Source organism: Seriola aureovittata, chromosome 5 (assembly GCF_021018895.1).
Source record: "Seriola aureovittata isolate HTS-2021-v1 ecotype China chromosome 5, ASM2101889v1, whole genome shotgun sequence".
Classification (NCBI taxonomy): Eukaryota; Metazoa; Chordata; class Actinopteri; order Carangiformes; family Carangidae; genus Seriola; species Seriola aureovittata.
The window spans coordinates 12887591-12913073 of record NC_079368.1 but is presented as its reverse complement, the minus strand read 5'-3'; the positions used below and the strand labels follow the sequence as shown (position 1 = coordinate 12913073).

Below are 25483 nucleotides of genomic sequence, written 5' to 3'. Positions count from 1 at the left end.
ACTCCTTTAGCTCTCCACTCCCAGCCTCCATCCAGGACTCTGACCACACAGAAACCCTGACAGGGCACTGATGGATGGGGCTGGAGACAGCAGAGAGCCCCTTGATGTTGGAAATAAATCTGACAGGCCCTACTGGATAAGGCCAAGCATAATCTTTCTCATTGACTTCAGGCTGAAGGGTGTGTGTATGGATTTGTCCTTTTTTTGCACACACTTTTTTTTTTTTTTTCAACAACCCTCCCTCATCCCCACCTTGGTCCTTCTTTCCTCCTCCACTTCTTACCTCTGTGCCAGCAGAGATAATGCCATAATTTACAGCTATGCATTGTAGAAGATGAATGATAGTTGCTTCTTTTTGCTTAATATGCATACACCCTACCAGATAATAGTCTTTTTTGTTGGAAGAATAAAAGAAATACCTTCAAAAGGAATTGAGCACTTTTATGTTATATTCTCTCCCTAATGTGCTAAAAGTGATATATAATTCTCAGTCTTTCATTAGAAACAAAATTGATAATGATGAAAGTGTTCTGGGTTTTCTATAGCGCTTCCTTTTTCATATTCTAGAGTGAAATATTGCAGGGTGAGAAAAGTTTTTTCTTCACATAGGTATGTCTCCTGAGTGTATATAGAGCTGGCTTAAAAAAAGGAACAAACACACACACACACACACACACACACACACACACACACACACACACACATACACACATGCAGCCACATACACACAAATAATTTTGCAAATGTCTTTTGCAAAAACATCCACTCTTGATACATATACAGCATAAATATGTATTCCATGTCTGAGTCACAAACAGCTATTTCTCTTTTTATGTTCATACTCCAATGTCTGTCTAGCAGACAGAGTAATAGAAGAAACTGGAACTACACTGTGTGTGTGTGTGTGTGTGTGTGTGTGTGTGTGTGTGTGTGTGTGTGTGTGTGTGTTTCTGCGTGTTTCTGCACTGGGAGAAGCCGAGGGCGAAGTGTCCAGGGGCCAGTTTCCCTCGGGACCACTCTAAATGACTCCACTGACCTTCTGGCCTCCTCGGTGGTCGGCATGAGCTCCAGCAGGTCGCAGCGAGAGGTCAGAGGTTGTTTGAAGCAACAGAGTGTCAATATGTGACCTTCTCGCAGACAAACAGGATCAAACGGAAAATTAACTCCCTGAACAAGATTGTGTTTTGAATGTTGGTTGAAGGACTGAAAAGATTACTAATTTTAATAGGAATGACCTTATTCACGGTTTTATAGTTTGTGAATTTGCTGACAAAGTTGATTTTCTTTCTCATCTCGCATACATCCAAAAAGATACACAAAGGCCAAGTAAATACATTTTTTCAATATAATCTTGTATTAAATTTGTATATACTCTAATAAAATTGTTTTTCTCTTTACCAGGTCAAATAAGGCTGACTGGGGTTCACGGTAAAAACAATTAAAGAGAACAAACATAAGATATTTTCAGATAATACTGTTGAAATGTCCCTTTAATATCACATCATAATCAAGAGCCAATGAAAGACAAATACAATGCTCTATGATTACACATGGTTTTAAATATTTTCAAATATTTGTTTTAACTCCCACGAGAAACACCACTACATATACACTGAATGTATTTGAATGTAACCAGAATTGATCTGCAGAAACCATTCAAACTTCAGCTACAAGCTAATTGACAGGCTTAAAATAAATGTCTTCCTTTTTCCAGAGTAACGCTCAGAATTTGCCGCCTTCATTCCAATCAGTTTTATATTTCCTGAAAACAGCGCAGAGTTTCATTGTCTTAATTAGGGACATAGGCTGGCTTTATAGCAATGTGTGGGAGGACCTGGAGGTTGAAGTTCTCCGTGAATACAATGTGCATCATCAGCCTAATAAAATATAACACTGAAAATTAAGTCTGCTGGACCTGAGGCACGCAGAACAACAGGATCCCTGAAGCAAAACTGATGCAGGTTGCAGTTGCCTGTGTGTGCATGTGTATGCGTGGGGATACGTGTGTTTATATAAGTGCATTTGCTAGAGCGCAGAACCACAAAGGAAGCAATTATAGAAATATGTTTGTTATTGTATTAATTCTTTCGTTGGAACAGAAAGGAGACAAACCCCTGAGAAGAAAACGTGATTTGAGCTGCAGCTCCTTTGTCCTAGTTTGAGCAGCACATTCGCCAAAGTGTATCAAAGTGGCAGCAATTCAAACATGAAAAATGGATGAAGACAATGGTGCATTTCTCACAATTTTTCTAATAAACTGTCAATCAAGCGGCTGCATGAATGACACTAATATTATATGATGCAGCATTCCATATCAAAGATCTCATCGATTCTCGTTCCCCCTTTGGCTCAATCTGAGGCCTGTCCTCCCCTCTTATTATCACCATCATCATTCGGACATGAAAGGAGAGAAACAAGTGCTGCACCATTGCCAAGGAGAAACCTTGATCTCGGAGCATTTGCATTCGCCACCTAGTTCCACTGGATGTACGAACGCGTTACCAATGTGCTCTCTGATTGGATGGCACTGAAGGGCTGGCATTCTGCTAATGCTCAAAGCAAGCAGGCGCTCCCCCTCCCCCTCCAGACACTGTCACACTCAGTTGGTGGCACTAGGGGGCAGTCCACCCTGTTGGTTGTTATTGTTAAGGAGGCATCTACAGTAGGATTTTCATCAGGAGAAATGGGACACAGCAAGAGTTTAAAACATATATAATTCATTTATTCATTCATGTGGATTACTTGAAAAAATCTATTAGGTTTCTGTGAGCTTAATGTTCTGCCTTTTCACCATCTAAGTATGAAAAAGACATTAAGCTGTGCACAGTTGTACCGCTTTTGCTAATTAATTTTAAATGTAACATTAATCTGTTGAACAGCTGAGCACAGTTTTTCTAGTAAATCATGGATTACATATACGAGACACAGAATATAAAATTTGCTTGTCTTGGTGGCTGTGTATTTCTTCCTAGAAGAGTGAGAAGCTAGAAGTGAAATGCATCTGAATGAGATAATTGTTACTAAAATGGAAAAATGTGAAAGTGGAAAAAAAAAGAAAAGAAAAAAAGGCCAAACTAAAACTGTATAATGAGCAGGCAAGTGTTTCTGAACGCAGCTTTTGTCACTGTGCGAAGCTTGGGAAAATGATAATCTGCACATTCACCTCATCAGTTTAATTCTCAATAGTATCAAATAAATATTAAGAATAATAAAGCTAAATATAATATATATTAAATTACGGGGGTGGGGGTATAGTGTTTACATTAAGCTTTTAGAAGAGCCTATGCACACGCACACACACACACACACACACACCCACACACACACTTGCTGGAGGAGTTCTAGCACTGTGTCTGTGGTATAGTGTCTATCAGGAGGCTGCTAATTAAAGGCCTACAACACTGAAGCAAGGAAACCCCAGTGGAACAATGTTCATCTGGAGATGAATTAATGTAAGAGGAGTAGTGATTACCACGAGGGCAGTCAGCCATTTCATATTTCTAGCACGAGGCAGTGGACCTCAAATTTTAACCATGACGAGATTTAAATTTACTTTGCTTGGTGAGAGGCTAATCTCTGTTTCTGTCTTCTCTCTTTTTTCCCCCACTCGCCATTTTGCTCTGTTTTGCACTGGTAACCAGTGCACGTTTAACTCAGTTACAATATAATATACAGGCAGCTTTATCAATGAACAATATTTCCCAAATGCAGACATGTGAATGATGAATGGGTCAGAATTACTGTGTATGACAGTGGGATAACATGAACAATAGTAAAAAATAAAACTGGACATCCACAATTCTACATCTCAATAACACATACATGCATAATATTGCACAACGTTACCTGATACAAGGAAACACAGATTCTGGATGATTCAAACAAAATCCCCCAAACTCTTAATTTCCCTAAATTCTTTATTGTTCATTACTAAATATAAGTTTACTGTTGTATCTCAATACAATTTTAGTGTGTCCTGATTTCTAAGTTACTCAAAAGAAGCTTGCATACATTGTGAATTGTTCCTGCATTTACTACCTGAGAGAAACTGCTTTTATTTATCTCATGTGTCAATAAACTTGCTGTTTCGATCATCAGTTTTGTGATTACGTGTCTCTTTTTAACATTTTGATGTTGCTTTGCGGAATTTGCAAACAGTTTTGGTTATGAACTAAACGTATCACTTTTATCTCCAGTTTTTCAAAGGCCCGCTTCCTTGCGGCACATAAGGACGCTTAAATGTTTTGTGCTACCTTTTCACTGGTTGCCATGGTAATGAAAAGATGATAATTGCATGGATTACATTTACGTTGATTGCTACATGCTGATCTCAGACAACCAATCTGTAATAGGCACTCAAATCAGCAAGAACCTTTTTCTGTTTTTCTTATCTTTGACATAATTTGGATGTATCATTGTAAAGAAAGTAAAAAAAAAAAAAAAAAGGAAAAAGGAAAAAAGAAAAAAAAATCTAAAAACCAGGTCAAAGGAGTTCAAGCAATGTAAAGTGTTCTCTTTAAGGCCATTCATGATACAAGGTCAGGTCAATCCTGAAGTAAGGTTGTTGCTTTCCACAATAGACATGAGGGTGGGATCACCATTCTGTGCCAGACAGAAAGCTCACTATTATAGCGTCACCTCTCCAGAAGCTTCTGAGTTCTTCTGGCTGTGCTGGGGACAGGGGGTGGGGGTGAGGGGGTCTCTGCTCCCCGTCCTGAAGCGGAGCTCCACACCACTCTATGAAGAAGGGACCTCAGTGAATAGGCCCCACTCAAGAGGAATAAAAGAACCTCTCCACTGGTTTGTTTTGGAAGCTGTCTTATTGATCTGTCTACCTATGAATGAATGCATTGGCCCAGTTTTCCTGCTCATGTGGACAATGTCACTCAAGGCCTGCATTAACTGGCCCGATGTTATTCCCAGAGAATGGCGTGCATTAAGAGGAGTTTGGGAGTGTTTGTAATTTCATCCCTCCATCTACTCCATTAACCTTTCCCACAAGAATAGAGGTGCCAAACTAAGAAAAGCAAATCGATGGCCATTGACTGCCTAAATCAATGGCAGTTTGCACGAGGACATATTTCATAAGTAGAGTGATGCTGAAACACAATTACAGTATTGTTCAACACCATCATATAAAGACTATTAAGTTTGATAAAATAGACACGATTTTAAATCTTGCCCGAGACCTTGAAGACGAAGAAAGGAACCGCTGTAAATGCAGAGAAAAGCTTATAAGAAAGAGGGCCTTATGTGCCTGTAGTTTCCAAACTACAGAATAAAGCAGTGAGGCTTTATAAAGGGATATCTGTGTGGAACTATTCTGAACTCATGGTCCAACATGTGTATAAGAGTGGGGCATATCATCCTTTCCTACAAGCACATCATGCATGAAATACATGACGACAAGGCCATACCATTAAAAAGCAGCTCCGCAGTAAAAGCCAAGAAGATATATAGAACACCACGACTTTATTCAAGTTATTTAACAGTTTTCAACACTTTGACTGTATAAAATCGGTTGAATTTCTTTGATCCCTGTAAAAATGTTGTCATTTGCTAGGTAGATTTTTTTTTAGTACACAACTAGCTAAAACACGTGAAACAATTTTGCAATGCACAACATTTGAGTTGAAGGGAGGGAGACAAGGAGAGACAAACTAAGTTAATGAACTATTTTACAAACAAGTCTTTGGTGATTTTAATTTGGTGAGGCATCATTTGTGAAATTGTTGTCATTCTCTTACATGGGCCACGGTATCATCAAAACTCATTAGGAATACCGACTTGCTGTCATATTGGTAATTTATTGATTTACAAATTTCATGAAAATGAATATGGATGTATTAAATATTCACACACTGTTTTCTCTTTGGTCATGTGGGAACAATTATAAGCATTAAACGACTGTGGCCAACAAATCCTTCTGATATTTTTACTTTGTAGGACTGTAAGGTAGAAGTTCTTCTTTTCTTCAACACTAAAAACAAAAAGCTTATACAGCCTTGATGAGCATTTGACAACAAATACATACTTAAAGTGCCAATCGCATCTACAGCCTCATACATAAACCATCTCCCTGCTGTGACCACACATGAAGCAAACAGAGCATGAGGATAAAATAAAAAAGGACATAGTAAAGAACATAATTTATTTAAGACAAAATCTAAAGCAGAAATAAATACATGAAAGAACAACACTCTTGTGTAATTTACTTCGTGAACCCAACAATGAATAATAAACACTTTCAGTGGTAACAAACAGAAATGCCTGATTAGGCCAATGAATTCTGAAAGTATCCAAGGTACTTCTCACCAGAACGGAATAAAAAGGTTAATCTGTAACTGATTTGTCAAACACATTCTCAAAACTGATTTAAACCATCATGCACTCCTATATCAAAATAAAGTGTATGCTGTTAAAATTATTAGAAATGTTTACAGGCTTCAACATACGTAATAAATACAAAAACAAAGATAAATCAATTGATAAAATAGTCATTAGGACAAATTAGCTTTTGTAGCAGATGGTAGTAGAGAAGTAAGGAGTTCAGGAAGTGCGGGGGTGTCAAATCAACTCACCATACAAATCATTTTCATGAAAACAATCTAGAAATTAGGCAGGATTGATACATTCATTATGTGCATATTCCCTAACATTTAAAACGGACACAACTGAAGCTAAGACTTTCGACACCAGGACCTTAAAAAAATGTGATATGGTGCTGCTTGACTTTGTAAAATGTGTTCTGTACAAAACTCACAGAGCTGAAATTTATAAATTACAGCTCTGTGATATAATGAATGTAATGATGAAATGAAGTGAAATGCCAGAGAACCACACGAATGCAATTAATCTGGCAGCACGTACCCTACATTCCTGAACAGACTGGATAATCATGTTGGCCCAGTGCGTCATCAGCACAGTGACTGCTTGTGCGTACATTTACCCACCAAACAATTACAGTATGTAAAGACACTGTCAACACCGTTACTTCCTGTTGTGAGCCAGAACTAGTAATTCTCTCTTCAATCAAGATGGATCTACAGAAAACAGATGTCAGCAGAGTTGTAGCTCAGCTGTAGTTTCAAACACTAGCAGACACCAAATCTACAGCCATTGGGACAGGAGGGGGGGGGGGGGGGGGTGACTTAATTGGCACCATTTTAAAATCAAAACTTTTACAAATCCACAATTTTATCCATTAGAAATAGAATGAAAACAAACAAAAGCTTGTTCGCAAATGAGTTTAAAAGCAATGTATGGGTAAAAGTAAAAAAAAAGAAAAAAGAAAGCACAACATAAAGGCGGTAGCTCATCAACAGTAGTTGACATCATCTCTCCTTGATCGCAATGCCCTTTCAGGTTACAGATGACCTACAGTAGAGATCCTATACATGCAGACAGACACACGTACACAAGCACATACCTTGATTGAGCCCTACGTGCTGTCCTCCCTTTAACTCATCACTGCCGCTCAAAAAAAAAAAAAAAAAAAAAAAAGAGCTTCAGATTCTCTCATAGCTTCTTAAATGGCTCAGTTAAAACCAGGGAGGTTACATTGCAAATTGAAACATCACAAGTCTATTGGAACGACTTTCATTTAAAAAGTTTGTCCTTGATGGCAACTTCAATTAGACACATTTAAATACATCAGATTCAAGTCAGTGAGATGTCGCCCCATCAGTTTAACATCTCCTCTTGCTCCTCTGCAAGTACATCTCTTCTTGAGTTCTCCACCGTCATACCTTGGTTAGGTCATCCCATCTCACCCATTTCGGGGGAAAATCCACAGGCTGCCCCTCCCTCATTCTCTTCCTCCCCCTCCTCCTCCACCTCCACACAGAAAAGCACTGGCAAAATTTTAAGACTCAGACTCTTTTGTGGTCCGTGGCAATGGAATTTAGGCATCTGAGAAAAAGAGGCCATTTTCTTTTAACACACATATTTTAAAGTTTTGATCAAAAGACAAAAATAGCAGCCCCCCCACACACACACACACTTAAAAAAAAAAAAAAAGGTTCAGCAAAAAATAAGTCCATGTGATTTCCGGCTAATATGAAGTCACACGTTAGCCTCCATGAACATCTCCAGATTCAATGATATTCTGCGACCTAAATGTAGCTTCCTTACAACATGTCATAGAGGGAAATTAGCAATTTCATGGCCTGTGATACAGACTGGAATATAGATGGCTGCATGACTCTTAATGTCAAGGCGGCGCACATAAGTACCAATCAATAAAACTTAAACTTCACAGCACATATCCAGTCATGCAGACCAACTCCAAATTTTTCCTGGATAAGTCTTTGATATAATCGATCGCCAATACTAGTTTACGGTGGACTTAGTAAGAGGATGGACAAGAGTCTGAAATCTGACTCCGGCTGACATGCATGCATCTGTAAGAGGCTGCAATTAGGTTTCTCTATAGTAAGAGACATTTTGAATCTAAAGATGTTGATGGGTCAAACTGGTTACATCTGATCTGGTGTGAACAACTATCAACATTATCTCCCCATTGGCTCGATTAAAAATGGTGCAATGGTGGATCAGAACTGCCACACCACCTTTCAACACGTAAAATTAATTGTAATCAGCAACTGAGATACAGTATTTCACCTTATATCATTCAATTTTCATACAGCAAACTGGATCATTTTCTCATTACTATACCAACACACCACTGACACTGAGTAATATTCTTCTAACTCATTCTTTAGTCTGTTTGTTATTAAGGTTTAGAAATCTCGCTCCCCAAATTAAATGAAGTAGTCGTAGTAGTAAAAACAATGACGAATTCACAGAGTCATTTTTGAAGGAAGCACTGGAAGTTGAACCAGGAGCTCTGATGATATGGTCAGTCACTGAGAGGTGGTCAAAGGGGAAGAGGGAGGAAGGGAAGAAAGGAGGAGTTGTGGAGTAGAGTCATCAATAGGCAATGTTGCCCCCAATCAGTCCTTTCTGATTAGGCTGAATGTACAGTAGCCCTGTGGGGGTCTGGCTGGCACTGCTGGGTTGCTGATGCTATGCCGCCATGAGATACTGATGGTAGAAGAGGCCAAAGAGGGAGGTGGAGAAGAGGCAGGCAGCAATCCACCAAGTAAAGAAGGAGAAGAGGCCCCGGAAAAGCATGGGGCTGAAGACAGTCCGCAGGCCTCCCAGTGCCACTGACAGCTGGGCCACTGACGCCCGGGCTCCTGTTTCTACCACTGAAGCTGGTGTTGGGGCCGCTACTGGTGCCGCACCCATCACAGAGTCAGAGTTCATTTCATAGATGCAAGGCAGGTCTTCTTCAGGATAGACCCACCAGGAGTGTCCACCTACAGAGAGCAAAGGAACAAAATATCTTAAAAGGTTTGGAGGGCAAAATAAATACTCAAAACTGTAAAATCATTGTGCAGTGCATAACTCACCTAAGGTTTTTAGCAGCAAAGTTGTATGCAGCAGCATCACCAGTGGTGCCACATACTGTAGTGCGATTACACACAAGTAGTAAAAAACACGTGCAACCTGGGTGAAATGATGAAGAATACCATTACTATGGGCTTTTATACAAACTGTTCAAAAAGAATCTTGATTTGGAGGTTTAACACAAAGCACTCAACGATAGAGTGTAAAGGACGAGAGGGTAAAGGACGACCCCAAAAGAGTGACATGCAAAGTCTGCAGGCAATCATTCGGCAAAATTCAAACGTAGCTTGTCATTGGAAACATGTAATTAGCCTAACGTTAGCCACTTAGCTTGGCTGCTTGCTGTAATGTTAGCCTTGATGAATATGCACTATTAGGCTGATCCATGTGTTTGTGGGGACTGGGGAAGCTAAATTACCTTGCCTACTGCTTGTGCATTTGTGCACAATGTGCATTTCAAGTTCATAAATTAGGTGACATTTTGAAATACATCAACAAATGTTCAGTGTATGTGTGTAGACAAATGTGTTAGTAATGTTACTCAAAACATTCTTTCTTATTTAAATAGTTAAATTTATATCATAAATGTGTGATGACTACACTAGGAAAATGTTTGTAGGCGATCAATCATTATTGATGACAGGAATTTTGCCATATGTTCTTTTTCAAAATCAGTCTAGAAATGACACCCTATGCCCTGTTTGGGCTGATGTGTATTGGCACTTGCCACTGTGCACACCCTGAACAAGAACATAGAGCTGTGACATAGGAGAGGCTGCACTACACTAAATTGTCAGCACTTTTAAAGGGAATGATAAGAGCTGATCTGACTGGCCACAGCGCGATGCCAGTCTTAAATACAATCACTGATAATCTATGCAATTTCAAGGTGCAACACAGTGCACTGAAGATTAAGTTTTGTGCTATAGTCCTTAATTCACAAAGACACGGTCCTAACTGTGTCTATATTTGACTTTAATAAAGGGAAATAGGTTTACTCCTAAATTTCTACTATGTGGCTACAAGTAAGTGCTTACTGTGAAATTACATTACAGATCTTAACACCACTCTGACTGTCAGTCAGTATGATTTGGGTTAAAAGTGATTAAGTTATGTTTGTGTTTATATCTCTATCTATATAGAGATATAAAAAAGAATCTTGATTTGGAGGTTCTATATAGAGATATAAACACATACATAACTTAATCCCTTTTAACCCAATATTTATATCTATATAGAGATATAAATACAGAATTACAACAAGGTACAATCACAGTATTGATAAAAAGAATCATTTTACTTACCATCTTCTGCAGGTCAACGGTACTTATCCGGCCTGCCTCCTTCTTCATCTGGTCCACACCCTTCTGGGCCAGGTTGAGGTAGGCCTGCAAATGATGTCTCATCATAGCGAGCCGTAGCATACACATCAGTATGATGGCCCATAACCGCAACGTATCATACGTCTGCTCAGTCATCCTGATATTAATAGAAAGACAAGAGAAGAGCAGGAGAAAGATGATAAAGGGATGACGGCTTTGCTGGCCCGCTAACTCAACACATCATGCATCTGCTCCATCACTTGGATGGTAGGCAGAGACAATGAGACAGAAAGGAAAGATAGGAAGAGCAAAAGAGTCATAAACAACTCAAAACGAAAAAAGTAAGAGAGGGTGAAATTGAGAGATAAAAAGGTGAAAAGGGGGGTACTGTAACATGAAATCTGACTCAGTCAGGTTTGACCTTGATGGTATCACAGTCACTGTCAGCAGCAGGAGAAAGTTTGACACGTGACAGAATTCAAACTTATGCAACAAATGAAAGATGCTATCTGGGAATAAATAACCAGCTGACAAACGGCAGCAGTTGGAGAGAGAATAAAGAGCTTACTCTCAGGTATGACTAAATATGTGTACAGTCTAATTTTAGCCAATATGCAACAACATAGACAACATGCTTATTGTTGTGTTTCATCAGTGAATTGAATACATTCGTTATCTCACTGAACCGTCGCAAGTTCCCTTTTCATGACTGCTGTTGCATTGTTTGCATCCAACAACACAACATCAAAAGTGTCATCTATAATTCACTAAGTAAGTTGAGTAAGAGGAATGTTATTAATAAAATGAAATGCAGTGTATACATGTACTGTGCCATATTAGCAACACAACTTGCAGTGTTGTGCATATCTGGGTCAGCCATTTGAAGAACTGTGTGAAACAGATAATTACTTGTACTTACAAAGGCACACTCTCCTTTCCCAGAGTGGGGTTCATTATGTAATCCTTGGTGATGGGCTTCACCCACAGCAGGAGCATGATAAGGGGTGACAGGAAGTTGATATAAAGCAGAGTCCTACAGCAAAGAAGAGGTGAAGGAGAACACGTCCAGTTAAATTAAAAATAACAAACAAAAAAAACATAGGTGATCAAATAATCAAACAACTTCTACTCCAATGTTTTCTCACAATCACTGTGGAATCAATGCATTAGAGAAAACGGGTAGCTCTCTGATATCTTCACTTTTTAATCTGAATTTGAAGTTAACATGGTGAGATATATGGTCTCTGTTATCAATGCAACTTTCCCTGAGAGGGGTGAGAAGATAACCAAGGCGCAGATTTTGTAGGGCTTGGAGATAATCCCTGCTAGTGACAGGGTCTGAGGATGTAAGCTCATGACAGCTAAGAGGGGGAATGGAAGAGGAGGCCATTTTGGAGAGTCTGCTATGCCAAAGTGGATTATCTGGATGCGATGTGCTCCCTGCTCTGTACCCCCTATCATGGTTGGAGACATGCCACCCAGTGAGTTCTGAAACAGAAATCTGCCCCAACTGAGGAAGTCTTCATCTGACTCACAGGGTGCTCTCTTGTATCTGACACACTCTGAATAGTAGGAGACAAGTACAGCGGCTCTATACTTAGATTCATGGTAGTCTAAAATAGGACAGATTGATATTTGAGCACTGTCTTTGTGACCAATTTGAGCACATTGTGTATCAAAGAAGCCTAGAACCGGAAAGACCACTCTGGATAATATTTCCAATATCAGCTGAAACACGAATGAACAATTCATTTATTCACATGGGATAACATGAAAGTTATATGCCTTCACTTAAGATTCTGCTGTCAACAAAATGTGTGAGGTTTACATATGCAACTGGAAGGTAAAAGATAGAAGTTTCAACAAAGGTTGTTGCGACTTCCTTTTCTATTAACAATAAGAAAGAAATGAATTCTGGCAAAAACATGAGTGAACGCAGAAGCGAAGACAATTACTGTGGTGGACTCACTGTGTAAATTTGGCTGTGGTCAGATTGAGTGCATCTAGGTGCATCTGGGCCAATCGTAGACCAGGGAAAGTTAGAAATGCTCCAATCAGGGAGCAGAGCAGGGCCAGGATCAGCTTGAAGGTGAGTTTAGATATGGGACCCCTGGTGAAAGAGAAAACACATAGTGTGATACTACTGTCGTTTCATGAGTCATAAAGAATTCATGAAGGCAGAGAAAACAAAAATGATACTGTGAGAATACTGATATTGTACTTACTGGGACTCTAAGCCCTGGTGCTCCAGAAATTGTAGAGCGCTGTCAGAGAAGTTTGCAAAACCTAGAAATGAAGAAATGTTCAACTGTGATTCACTCACAGGGGGCAAAAGTTATAGAATCTGGTTGTTACTAACAGGGTCATTTGTAAGAACAGCATGATGGAGCACTCACCGGTCTCAAGACCAAACTCCAGGTAGTTTTCAGTGACGATTAGAATGGCCATGGCTTTGACAAAAAAGAAAAACCCGAAAGTAATGCAGAGTGAGCGCTCGCCTCCTTCCTCGAGCTTGAAGTAGTGGGCCGTTAGAGAGAAAAGGGTCTTACTGTGGGAACAGAGTCAAGGGAAACCACCTCCAGAAGCACACTGGCATATAAAACAAACCCAAATCTCTTTGCAGATAGATTTTTCAATGCTTTTTACAGGTTCAGAGTTAATAGAAATAAGTCTTTGCAATAAACCAATTAAAAAAAAAATTTAGATCATAGTAACACACAGCTATTCACAGTATAAAATGTTTTTCCTTCTTTTCACAAGCTTGTGCATAAAGACGGGCTTCATGTGAACCCTCAACCCTTTAATGCCACACAAACCTCGCTACCCAGCATATGCGAGTACAAAATGTGTTGGTCTTTGGCACCAGTGCATGCCATCAAGGTCGTAATAGTATTTTACTCTGCCTGCGTCAACACTGATCACAAGTCTAAGGACGGAGCATGTTTCTAAAGCGAACCCCGGTCACCACGGAGATGAAACGCTCAGTTCCTGCAACATGTCAGGTGACAGCATGCCAATTTTTCACTCCTTTTCATTGCACTTCAAGAATGGTATTCAATCCAATATAGTCTTCTTTCTTCCTCTAACCCTTATTCAGTGCTGTGAAGACAGCTGTATAAACACTCGCCAGACAAGTTAGAGCCAGCATGAGGGTGAGAAGAGAAATACAGCGATGTCTGAGCTATCATGTGGCGGCGTACAATTAATATACCGCCGAACCAGCCTGTAAACATTTGCCAAAGGTAAAGATATGCAGTCTCCTTTATAAATTTCACTAAACCAGGGGGAAAAAAGTGAGGTATCATTAGACGCAGATACTTGAAGAGCATGTTGCTCTGGTGTTATCAGTGAACCGGTTAACAGAGCAGAGAAGCTGCTCTCCAGGGCAAGAGTCTTAAACATGTTATCAGAGCTGAAATAGGAAAACTGAAATCAAGTGTCCTATTAACACATATATTGAGCCAACATATTCCCTCATCTTCATCTTCATAGTCCAATTTCATCTGCTCCCAAGTCTGTCCTTCTCCCCAAGCATATCAGTCTGTTGGGCTGTGAAAATTGGGCCTCCAATCTCCGACGTAGGCAGGAAATGACACACCATCTGACCGTGGTAAGCCCGGTCCAACCAGGAGCACTGGAAAGATTGATCCCTGTGGTTGGTGGCAAGGATAATGCATATTATTTAACCATCATTCAGCGTGGCAAAATAGCAGGTAGCTGTGCAGCATAAACGTGCTGGCAGTCAAGCCAGAAGGAGCTTAAGCAGTCATTTCATAGCCTCTCACCGCCACAACTGCATCCACACAATCAAGCTGGAAAGATTTGGTGTCTCTTATAAACAAAAGAGATGTTAACCTATGATATATTCAGGGTGAAAAGAGGAAAGAGAAAATAATTGAAATTTTTGAGCGCAAAGCACAGCCCGAGGAAAACAGGTTTGTTCAACTGTTAATTTTACCAACCCAGCATAAATAAGTTACTACTTTACCAGTTTACTACAATGCTGATGAGAAGTGACAGTCTGACAAGATTAAAAAAAAAAAAGCTAACCAAGGTGTAAACAGTGACTGATGTAAGGATACATGACAAAGGCGAGTACTAGCAGGCACCAGACCACACTGATGTTCATCTCTCCTGAGGGCTGAGCCACACTGTAGTAGAGCTCTGTTATCAGATAGACCACAGTTGCCGCTACAGTGAAATCCACCAGCCACTGGAACTCTGGGAAGTAGTGCAATGCTGGGGGCATAAAGAGTATAATTAAATCCATAATACATTCAATAATAAAATATGTAAAGCACAGCATATACAATATATATAAGTGTGTGACTGAAAAAGCTTCTTTAGTAGACAGTTGTCCTCATTGATGTATACCTAAAGTGTCGACTTCTGTGATGCATTTCGTCTCCAGCTGTAAGTCTATGTCCTTGGGAACTGTTAGCGGCTTATTTTCTATGTGACCATTGTACTTCCTGCGACAAAGAGGACAGAGCAGTAAAACAACAAATAAAGGAAAAGAATATAACAGTTGAACACATTTCTTTGACAACTGAAACTATCAATGATGTGCTTAACATTACTGCTGACAATTAACCACAGCACACACATATGTTTTTCTACAACTGATTTCCCACCATCCAAACAGTCACTGAGATGTTAATCCATCACAGATAAAAATTAATCTTATTCTGCCTACATTGATGGCCAAATTTAAGTTACTGCAGTATTGAAGCTGTGAGCACACTCAGTCTTCTACATTCAGTAGTTAGTATAGGTCTATTTTTTTTATTTATTTTTTTTACTACTAATACTACTGGACTTCCATGACCAAGAACATAGGCAGTGCTAAATCGCTAACAGCAGGTGAATGGAGAGCTGTTCTTTGGGTTTGAAGAACTGTCTGGTGGGCCTCCTCAGTTCTGGGCTTTGTTTGTTCAGCCCGGTGTGTGTGCTGGATTCACAGGACAATACCACTGAAAGACTTTAGGGCCAAACATGCCCTGGACAGATTTCATCTCGGAGGCACCTGAAAGGAAAAAAGGGGCTCAGCTTCACCCCTCACTGAGGGAGTTAGACGGTTAACAAAGGGAACGGAGCGGCATGGCACGAGCTGGCAAAAGGACAGTGGTCCATCTTTTTCTTCAAAGGATTACTGAACATGTGGTGCTAGAGAGCTTTGACCTGCCTCATACAGGGTCAGAGAAAGGACTGTGCTACAAAACAGCCTTAAGTTAGGAGCTGGACACCATGTGGAACAGTAAGGATTAGCTTTCAGTTGTGACTTCAATTTGAATTCACATTTAGACAGAAAGTACAAAGGAAAAAGCGCTAAATTCACATGTTCAACATATGGTTGGACTTCCACCTGCAGCCTTCAAGATTGAATAGGAGATTTTTTTTTGAATTGCAAAGTGGTGTGGTAGGAAAATCATCTTCCAGAATCAAAGCTTGACATCTGACCGCTTTGAAGATATAATGCTGTTTGGGGAATCTTTGATTTTGTGGTGAATGCAATCCTTTTAAACTGACATCCCTTAAAATAGCCGAAATAGAATTGGCTCAAAAAAACACAACCAACTTTCCTCACATCCACTAGACGGGGCCACTTCTAAGCCAAGTTGCTCCGAGCTCAGATGAAGAGCCATAAAGGAACAAAACAACAAAAATAGACTTCTGTCTCGTTACTTCAAACAGGCCTTAAATGAGCCACATAAACACATCAGCGTCATCTCTTTGCTGACATGCCTGTGGTCTCCAACCATCTCAAAGTCTCCGTCTCATCTTTTCTTTCCTCTCTGATGAAAGAGGTGCCTTTCGTTCCTACTCTGTGCCACTGCATTTCCCCAACCCCCAAACAATAGCCCTTCTTCATTTCATTTCTGCCCCCCCCCCCCCCCCCACATACACACCCCCCCCGCCTCCCAACCTACCTGTCTTTTCGCTTCTGTCCTTTTTGTTTCCCAGCTAAGCTCCTCAACTCATCTTCTGTAGGGTGCTGATACCACCGCAGACTGTGAACAAAGAAAAAGAAAGATGTGAAATCAGGTTCAGACTTTGGCAGAGAGGGAAACAGTGGGAAAGATGACACAATAAAATAAAATATAAGAAATTTCAAATTTGGGGATGAGGGAAAAAAAAAAAAAAAGACTAATGATAGATTTGTTGTACTACTATATAATTATTGAGATATAAAGAATAAAATAAATAATGTTGATTCTGAACAATGGTAAGGGAATATGGGCTTAAACAAATTGTATATGAAATATTGAGACATATTGTACAGTGACTGTCTGTTCACATCCATTTCTTATAAGAATAAGGGGATTTCACTTACTGTTAAAAGCTTAAATTGCCTTTTCATCACACCTTAAAGCAATAATATCAAAAATCTCTTGAAAGCAGTGACACTAAGTCTTGATTCTACAAACATGACAAGTTTCAACTTGTAACAGCTCTGAGCTTTATGATTAACTCCTAAATAACAAAACACTTTCACACATAACAAACAGAAACTCTGATACACACCTAAAAAGCACTTGTGAGAGGCTTTACGACAGCAAGGTTATCTGTCCTTAAGGACTGAGCTTGAATTAAGAGGTAATTGAAGAGCATTCTTTTGAAGACAAACCTCCTTAACTTTGTTTAGAAACCCTCTTGTCAGAGCATCTTGAGAAGCGCTCTGTGTGGTAGAGGAGGAAAGAAAGAGCACAGCTTGTTTTTCCCCTGTATACTTATTTATTATGGAAAATTAATTACAAAATACTCTGGAGGGACACTACAGGGCTTCTACTTATGGCAGAAGTTTTCAAAAAATGTTTCAGCAGTGCCCTGAAAAGAAAAATTAATTAATTATTAAATGTGTTCCAAAAAGCTGTTTACTGAAAAACATATGTGACACTAATTAGAGGAAATGAGGCGGGCACTTTATTTTTATGTACCGTCCTCTCGGGTCATCCCAATATTTCAGTGCCCTTTGGTCTTTGCAGTGTGATTTAATGATTCTTTTTCTTCTTCTATCCAGACCCTTTGGAACACTGCTGTCTGAGTAAACATTTTGATCCCCATTGTTCTGGACTCCTTTTGAAATAAACTTCTCAGAAAGCAAGTAAACTGGAGAAATTAAACTGGAGCACTTAGAGAAACGATCTGAAAACACATGTACAGGATTCTACATTACCTGCCACTGCAGAGAAGCCATCTTGCGAAGGAATAATGAGGTATGATTTTTTGAATTACACTGGCCATTACCATGGTAACCACCAGCTGCACACCGATCACACCCTGTGGAAACAGGATGGGAGGTTAAATCATATTTAAATAATAATTATACATCTCATAAAGCAGTTACACATATGAAGAATAGGCTTATATAGACTCATATATAGTGAAGCATATCTTCTAAGCTAAAAAGCTAAAAAATTCTATTATCTACCTCAGAGTCTACCTCAAAAGTCTTGGCATCACACCTTAACTGAAATGCTCATGGGTTCAATTAATTTTTTGTGCCCTCCACAGACTAACAGACAAACTGGCTGATACAGATCATATCTTTTTTTTTTTCAATAGGGGCCACTGATGTTTTTCCAACAAACAAGACTGCAGTGCAGTGATTACTTGTTCTGAGAGACTTTGTTTAACTTACTAGATAGTTTATCAGGCAAACACTCAAAATGTGCATATGTATGAGCTGTTATAATGCAAAGTTTTTAACACTGCCTCCAGTGTTCCTGACAATTCCTTGGCAATACAATGAGAGGTGAGGTAATAGACTTGGCTATAATGGTGCTACTTTGCCCTGCTAGCAGTGGAGCCAAGATGATGTCTGTCCAAAATTTGCCCATAAAATCTGGCGTAAATATTCATCGTCCCCAGAAGCTCCATCTTCCCGCCAAAGATTCTAGCAGTAAACTAAATCTAGATGCACACTGCCATGAAATTTACTAAGCGTGTTCAAGGTCAAGATAAACCCTTCTGGTTGGAAAGACAGCACGGCCATTTCCATAAGGTCAGGTTTTTGATTAATAAGCAAGAACACAGCTAGACTAGATGGTTTTAATTGTCAGTGTTTCCGCTACATATATATATTGCCACTGCTGCAATGTCATGAAATTGCAATTACACAACTCTGCAGAGGGTTTTTCCATTTAAAATTACGGATACAGGAAGTGGAGTCATATGGTGACACCCAGCCAAAGTTAAGAGAAAGACAGAGGAAGGAGGGAAACAGATAGAAGAGAGAGAGGTAGGAGGTAAATTTAATTAGCTAATATTAAGTTAGATAGATTTTTTTAACCTGCTGATATTTACTCTGACTCTGCATACCCAGACTGCCCCCCCACCCCCCCAACCCACCCCCTGAAGAGAACGCTAGCAGAAACACTGATAGTTCTACACGACACACCACAGGAAAGCAGATTTTCTTTGAAAATAATAATGTAGAACTTGTTGAAACTTTATCAAGACCAAGAGCTCAAACACATAATGACCTTCATTTCTCTTTAAACACATATACAGGGAAGTGCACTCTGCCAAAAACAGGAGTTACTCACTTCAATGTTAGTCAAACAACATAAATTAGGCCATGTTTCATTCCTCAAAGCAATTTCCCTATTTTACCTAATGCAACTATATGTGTAACATTACAATTTTCAAAGTAAAGGCCCACAGAGTTGAAGCAAAAAGAAACACTGTGGCATCCAGAAAGTCTTTCAGCCAACCTTTAAATCATTCACACCTTGATTCATGTAGATATGATGATTCTCGATCACAAGATTACCACATGACCCCAACAACTCTCATGCGGCATCATGGTACACAACATGGTATGCCTAGGATTTCCACTGCTCAGCAGAGTTTAAGATGTCTGTTACACGACTGGTGAAACTTCAAGTCTACAGTTTATGCTCAGGGTAGACCTGATGACCTTGTGTTCGTTGATATGACTATCTGCACCTTGAGGTGACTGAGCTTTGGTAACCAGAGGAGAGTTTTCTATACTCTTTCTACCAAAGCAGTTGTCCTTTTAGTATCTCTGGTTATAATAGGCCATTGCACAAAATGTTGCAAATCACTGAGTAAAACTGTTTTATGGCAGTACTGGATTTACAACATTTTGGCAGGTATTTAATCCACTAGATTAGCCATGAAATGGAATTCACATTTGGTTTTTTCATTTATGTACCGTTTCTCAATTCCATTTCCAGAAAATGTACAATATCATGATAGGTATGGTTGTGCAATTTGAATTTAATTAAAGTGTGACAGAAGATTCACAATCCAACTAAGACCCAAAATCAAAATTACAATAAATTCCTGCATTTACCTTGATATAACACATGTAATCGTAACTATTTTTTAAACACATCAGCTTTTCTAATTATAAGGGATTTAATAATCAACTACCCAACTACTGTAATCTGAGTAAATTTAGTGATGTAAATACAAAGTTCACTAAATGACTCTCTGTCTGGAACCTCTGTCACAATGTCTCACTGCCACCATGAACCCAGCAGAATGAGCAACCAGCACTCCTGTGGTAGGTACCCAAAGACTTAGCAACATAAGGAGCTCAATATCAACCCAGCACACTTAGATCAATATTCACTTAGGCTTAAGAGGCCAGAATCATTCCTATCACGCTGCGCTTTTATCCACTCACTGTAGGGTAAGGTCTGCGGCTTGGCCTATCTCTTTGGCAATCAGTAGGAATCACTGATATCTGTGCCTGCACACACTTGAGCAAAGAGAACCAATTAGCTAACTAATCCCCAATAAAATACTTTTTTTTCCTTTTCCAACAACAGTCTTATGTCTGGGCTAGCACCTGGGGATGTCCCAATGAATTTACACTTGCAAACTCATCACCTGAATGTATAGTAATAAATCCTGTGGCCTTCTTTGTTTTCTCAACATGATGTTTACACATCAATAATATTAGGCTAAACAAAACTCCCTGCCCCTCAACTCTACTCAATAAAGCTTCAATTCACCCTAAAAGGGCAATTTAGAAAGCTAATTTCACTTCATCTGATGTGCGTCCTGGCGGCAATTGTAGAATCATTGGCCCATTAAGACATATGCTTTGCATAGAATGCAAAATTAATACCGTATTCTATCTTTTCAAAAAGTAAAATATCGCCTCTGCTGACATGCATATTCTTAAAATGCGTCATCTGGGGCAGTCTATCATGTAGCGCGTGCTTAGCCTATCCACACTATCGTGAACCATACCCTATGCCCTTTAGTTATTGGTCAAGTTTATAACGCTGATCAAAATGCCCCAGCTCACCATTTTACACTTTTGCAGTCTTCTACTTTTCATTTTTTACAAAGTCCCCTGTTTTGTTAGTGAAGCCTTCAGCATCTTTATTTAAGCTTTCAGCTCATTCACTTGCACTCGTTTATTTGAATATTTTACATGAAATTAGATTTTTGGCTGTACTGAGGCTAGCAGAAAATGCTAATTTAACTTCACACATATCCTACTTCCAACATAAGGCTGGACAAAAAGCAAACAATCCTCATAAAAAACAACCCTTCACAATATAATGTCAGATAGTAGTTTGTGTAGAAGGAGGAAGTGTATGACACCTAGACAAGAGAGGTGATGAGGCCAGTCCTGTACACTAGACCTAGATTTTGGATTGGTCATGGGGATCCCCAGTGTCACCCAGCATGAGGTAAGCTCCAAAAGCTAAAGTCAATACTTCTTCTGGAGTCACAGAGGGGAAAAGTGGGTGCCATTAATTTCGTAGTTATACTCACTAAGATATGACCCGTGACCAAACACAACCTCTCTGACTCAAGACATTTCTCCATGTGAGTAATGGTCAGGCTATATAGGTCAAAAGCACACAGCCTTAGTTTGGTGGATGGTGACCATTCTCCGTGGGGGAGCTGCAAGGATCTCAGGCCTGGGGGAAATTGAGCCAGCATGGACTCTCTTATCTTGCCCATTCCGCCTCACCCCCTCCACACAACAACCAAATGAAATCTGTAGGGGGTGGGAAGTGGGAGCTGCAGTGATAACCACCATCCATAAGAGCTCAAACACGTCACAAGCATTTAGCCATGAAACTAACTCTGAAGCAGTGAAACCCCTTATTGACCGATGCTTCCTCATTCATTCATTTTGACTACTCATTGGTGTATTTAATCCTTCTCTAGCTGTAAACTGTTCAACTATTGAGCGTTGGGCGTCCTACTCTACACTTTTTAATAGAAATATTGCAGCTGTGGCTCCAGATGGGCTTCACTTTATATCAAAATGGGCCTAATATGGCCTAATATAGTATATAGGACTAGATAGCATATAGGATGTTAGTCATTTCTGTGACATACTGTTCCTGAAATGCCCCCAACCCCTCCCCATATTGCAGAATACCAGGATGGTATTACAATAAACTGGAAATAATCATACCTTATCTGAATGTTCTACTTTGAATTGGAGTATCATTCCAAAACATCATTTCCAGATTTTTTAAAATTTTGACACTAGTGTCCTGTCCTTCTGTTGGAGAAGTTGCCCCAACAGACAATAACATTCAACAGATGTTACTCTTGATATTATCAAATGATGTGCCCGTTCAGATTCAAGAGACCAACTGTATTTTGGGCTAACTATGTGCTATATAATACAATGATACCAACATGGATGTAACCAAAACAGCCCATTCTTAGACTAGTAAATAAACACGAGTGTAATGACAAACAGCAGTTAACATCTATCAATTTCCCTCTGTAAGTTCATGATGCAAAACTTCCTGACACGTTTTATAAAACACACTGACTTGAAATTAGATTTAAATACCAGAGTGCTCAACAAATGCTTGTGACATGGTGAATATATAGCTGTTACACTAAATGAGCTTCACAGTTCCTCTGAGGGCATCCTGAGGTCAAACTGAGCTTGCCAGGTGCGTGAACACACCTTGTCTTCTCCCAAAGGTGCCCTGTTGCCAGGTGAATGACATGCTAACAGCTAAGCTGGTATGGTCCATACTAGTGTATAGCTTATCTTCAACCTCTACCCTGCAAGACATGCCACTGTCAGTACTCCCAAACAATGTATGTGAGTGAACACAACTTAAAGCAATAGCGTTAACATATTACGAACATCACTACACTGCAGTCTCTGTGCAACTAACCATAGCTAGATAGCTACACTGGTTAGCCGGCTACAAGCGCCTGCTCTGGCTAGCGAGCTAAGCTAACGTTACACTGTAATCACAGAAACAAATTGGCTGAAAACGTAAACGTGTCAGCATCGTCGCAGTGGATATCCACATAAAAAACTGATGCTGTATCAACTAAATACGACAAATAAGAGAAAGCGTTGCGTTCAGGTGCTCACTGTCACACTCACCATGTTGATGCAGTGAAACGGACTCTACCCCGACAACACTGAGCACCCCGAGTCGGAAATCAAGCGGCGAGGAGCACATAAGCCCTTCTTGCGATGATTATGCACAAAATGAAGGGGTTTCTCATTCAAATTGTCACCGTATCCTTAAAGAGATGGGTTACATCGTCAAAAAAAATCAATGGACTCAACCTCCGCTCCCAAGTATTTTCAACTGCAATAGAGGTCACGCTAAAACTCTGGGTAAGAAGGTGACTTCGGATCTGCCTGTACGCGGAGAGTAAAATACGAGGATTTACTTAGTCACAGTGTCACACTTTAAAATAAAAATATCGTCATAACACATTTAAAACGTACCTGTATACCCACTAATTCTAAATTTGATTTGAAAATGACATGAATTTTTAAAATTTTACACAGGATTAAAGAAGACCACTATAGATATGCACTAGGACCGCTGCAAGCGGAAGAGAGCGAAGAGTCACTACAACACATGACAGATCAGTAGCTGCATCAGATATCTGACAGCATACATTGTGCTTTTTGGCTGTATCGGTTTGTAAACGAATCAAACACTGCAGGCTGTCTCTTAATATTAATTAAACCTACGCTGGAGGGATCATTGTCCCTCACAGACTTTATTAATGTGGCGTTATTAGGTGATATAAAATAATTTACTGTGAGACAAGTCAGTAAAAATGCTACAGCCCAACTAACTAACTGAAACCTATTAGATAGATTCCAAAGGCATCCTATCTACCTTTAAACCTGTGCTCACAGAAAACTAACAGAAACCACTAAACAGTTACTGTTGTTTCGAGTGATTGTATGTCCCCATCTTAATAACGCACATAGGTTGCGGTGTTTTGATCAGCAGTTTTTCATGCTTATGGATTCTATACTGATAAAGAGACACTTTACTAAAGTGATACCCTACCCAGATAAAGAGGGAGGGTTTGTTTTCCCTTTATATCCTTTCTTTTCCCCCCTTTCCTTTAAGTGAGCAGGAGGTGAAAACTCAGTTAACAATGGAAAGAGCCTTCCACATATGTGCCAATCATAATTTTGAGTTCCTGGTAGTTTTCTTCTGTACTACTAGTTTGCTATACTTCTAGTTTTGTATAAGTTTTTCTGGAATTGATATATCATTTTGTGCTCTTATACTTGTAACTGAAACTAAGAGTTATTAGATTTGTTTTGCAGAACACACATTTGCATGCAAATTGAAAGAATAGATAAGAGATACTGCTGGGGTTTTAAGCACAATTAGACATAGTGCTGTCTGCATTACAGCATTATAGCACTAAATCAATGTGTTATAATTGATTCAATTAAAAAGCAACATTTCTCAAAAATAATACTTTCAATACACTGTAGGCTATTGCTAACACTCTTATATGTTTACCCAAACTTTTTAAATGCTGGACTATAGTATACTTCCAATGGAATATTTTTCTACAAAGTAAACACTTTGGGTATTTTTCCCCTCACTTCAAATGAGGTTTGATTTGTTTCATAGTGCTCTAAGGTGATAAATGTGTGGAATCGCAATAACATAATCCCGAGGAATCATCTGTAAAATTCACAGTGAATGACTTTAGTGGCATTACGTGGAGTAACTCTCCTGATTAATTCAGTAAAAGGAGCCTTTTCTGTTTTGCTTTTAGCATTATTTCAGGGGTTTTTGTTCTTCACATATTGTATTTAGGTGACAGTGAGACACACCATGTGTCAAAACATAATTACATTAATTTAAAAACAAATTACAAGAATAACATAGTGTAACAGGGTGTACATTCTGTTTACAGCTTGGCTCAGGATAAAAGCTACTGTCGAACATTCAGACACAGTGTGTCTGTGCATTTTGTTTGTTTCCCCCTGTATAAACAGAGTAATATGTACATCAACATGTGGGTATATGAAGGGCTAGGCTATAGTTGCACATGCGCATATGTTGGCTAAGCCCTCCTCTCTTTTTGCAGAAATACCTACCCCACCCCCTTAATGCATCATACCAGCCCCTCATGGCACGTAGACACTCACACACACTGCAGGAGTGTGCTTCCACGCTGTCTCAATCTACTTCTCCTGCATATTTCCCTTGTTAAAAAATTAACATTCTGCCTCGAGGCCTAGGAGGTATCTCAATAAAGATTGCTGTTTACTAATGATGATGTCAGCAATGAATGCAATTAAGTTAAAGTGATGCAGGAATACACATGAGGAAAATAATTACATCAAGACACATAAAATCTTTACAAATTTTAAATCAGAATATTGTTTCACAAAAGTGGCTCTGGAGAGACAATGTTTCATATCAGTATCTGGGTTGTTCCATACATTTCACACTGATTTCCTTTTCATTTATAATTGAAGGGAGTCTCAT

General features: G+C 39.4%; 1 protein-coding gene across 1 annotated transcript; it reads right to left on the bottom strand.

Annotated features, from left to right (window-relative positions):
* Positions 1 to 6137: 6137 nt before the first annotated feature.
* On the bottom strand, positions 6138 to 23310 carry tmem161b (transmembrane protein 161B). The gene is made up of 12 exons (XM_056377026.1): positions 23101 to 23310; positions 17914 to 18017; positions 16667 to 16747; positions 15111 to 15208; positions 14819 to 14975; positions 13133 to 13284; positions 12962 to 13022; positions 12706 to 12846; positions 11656 to 11769; positions 10719 to 10893; positions 9417 to 9513; positions 6138 to 9323 (listed from the first exon to the last, which is right to left on the bottom strand). The coding sequence occupies exons 1-12, from the start codon at positions 23101 to 23103 to the stop codon at positions 9028 to 9030; spliced, it is 1479 nt and encodes a 492-aa protein (XP_056233001.1). The 5' UTR covers positions 23104 to 23310; the 3' UTR covers positions 6138 to 9027.
* Between the last annotated feature and the right edge of the window lie 2173 nt (positions 23311 to 25483).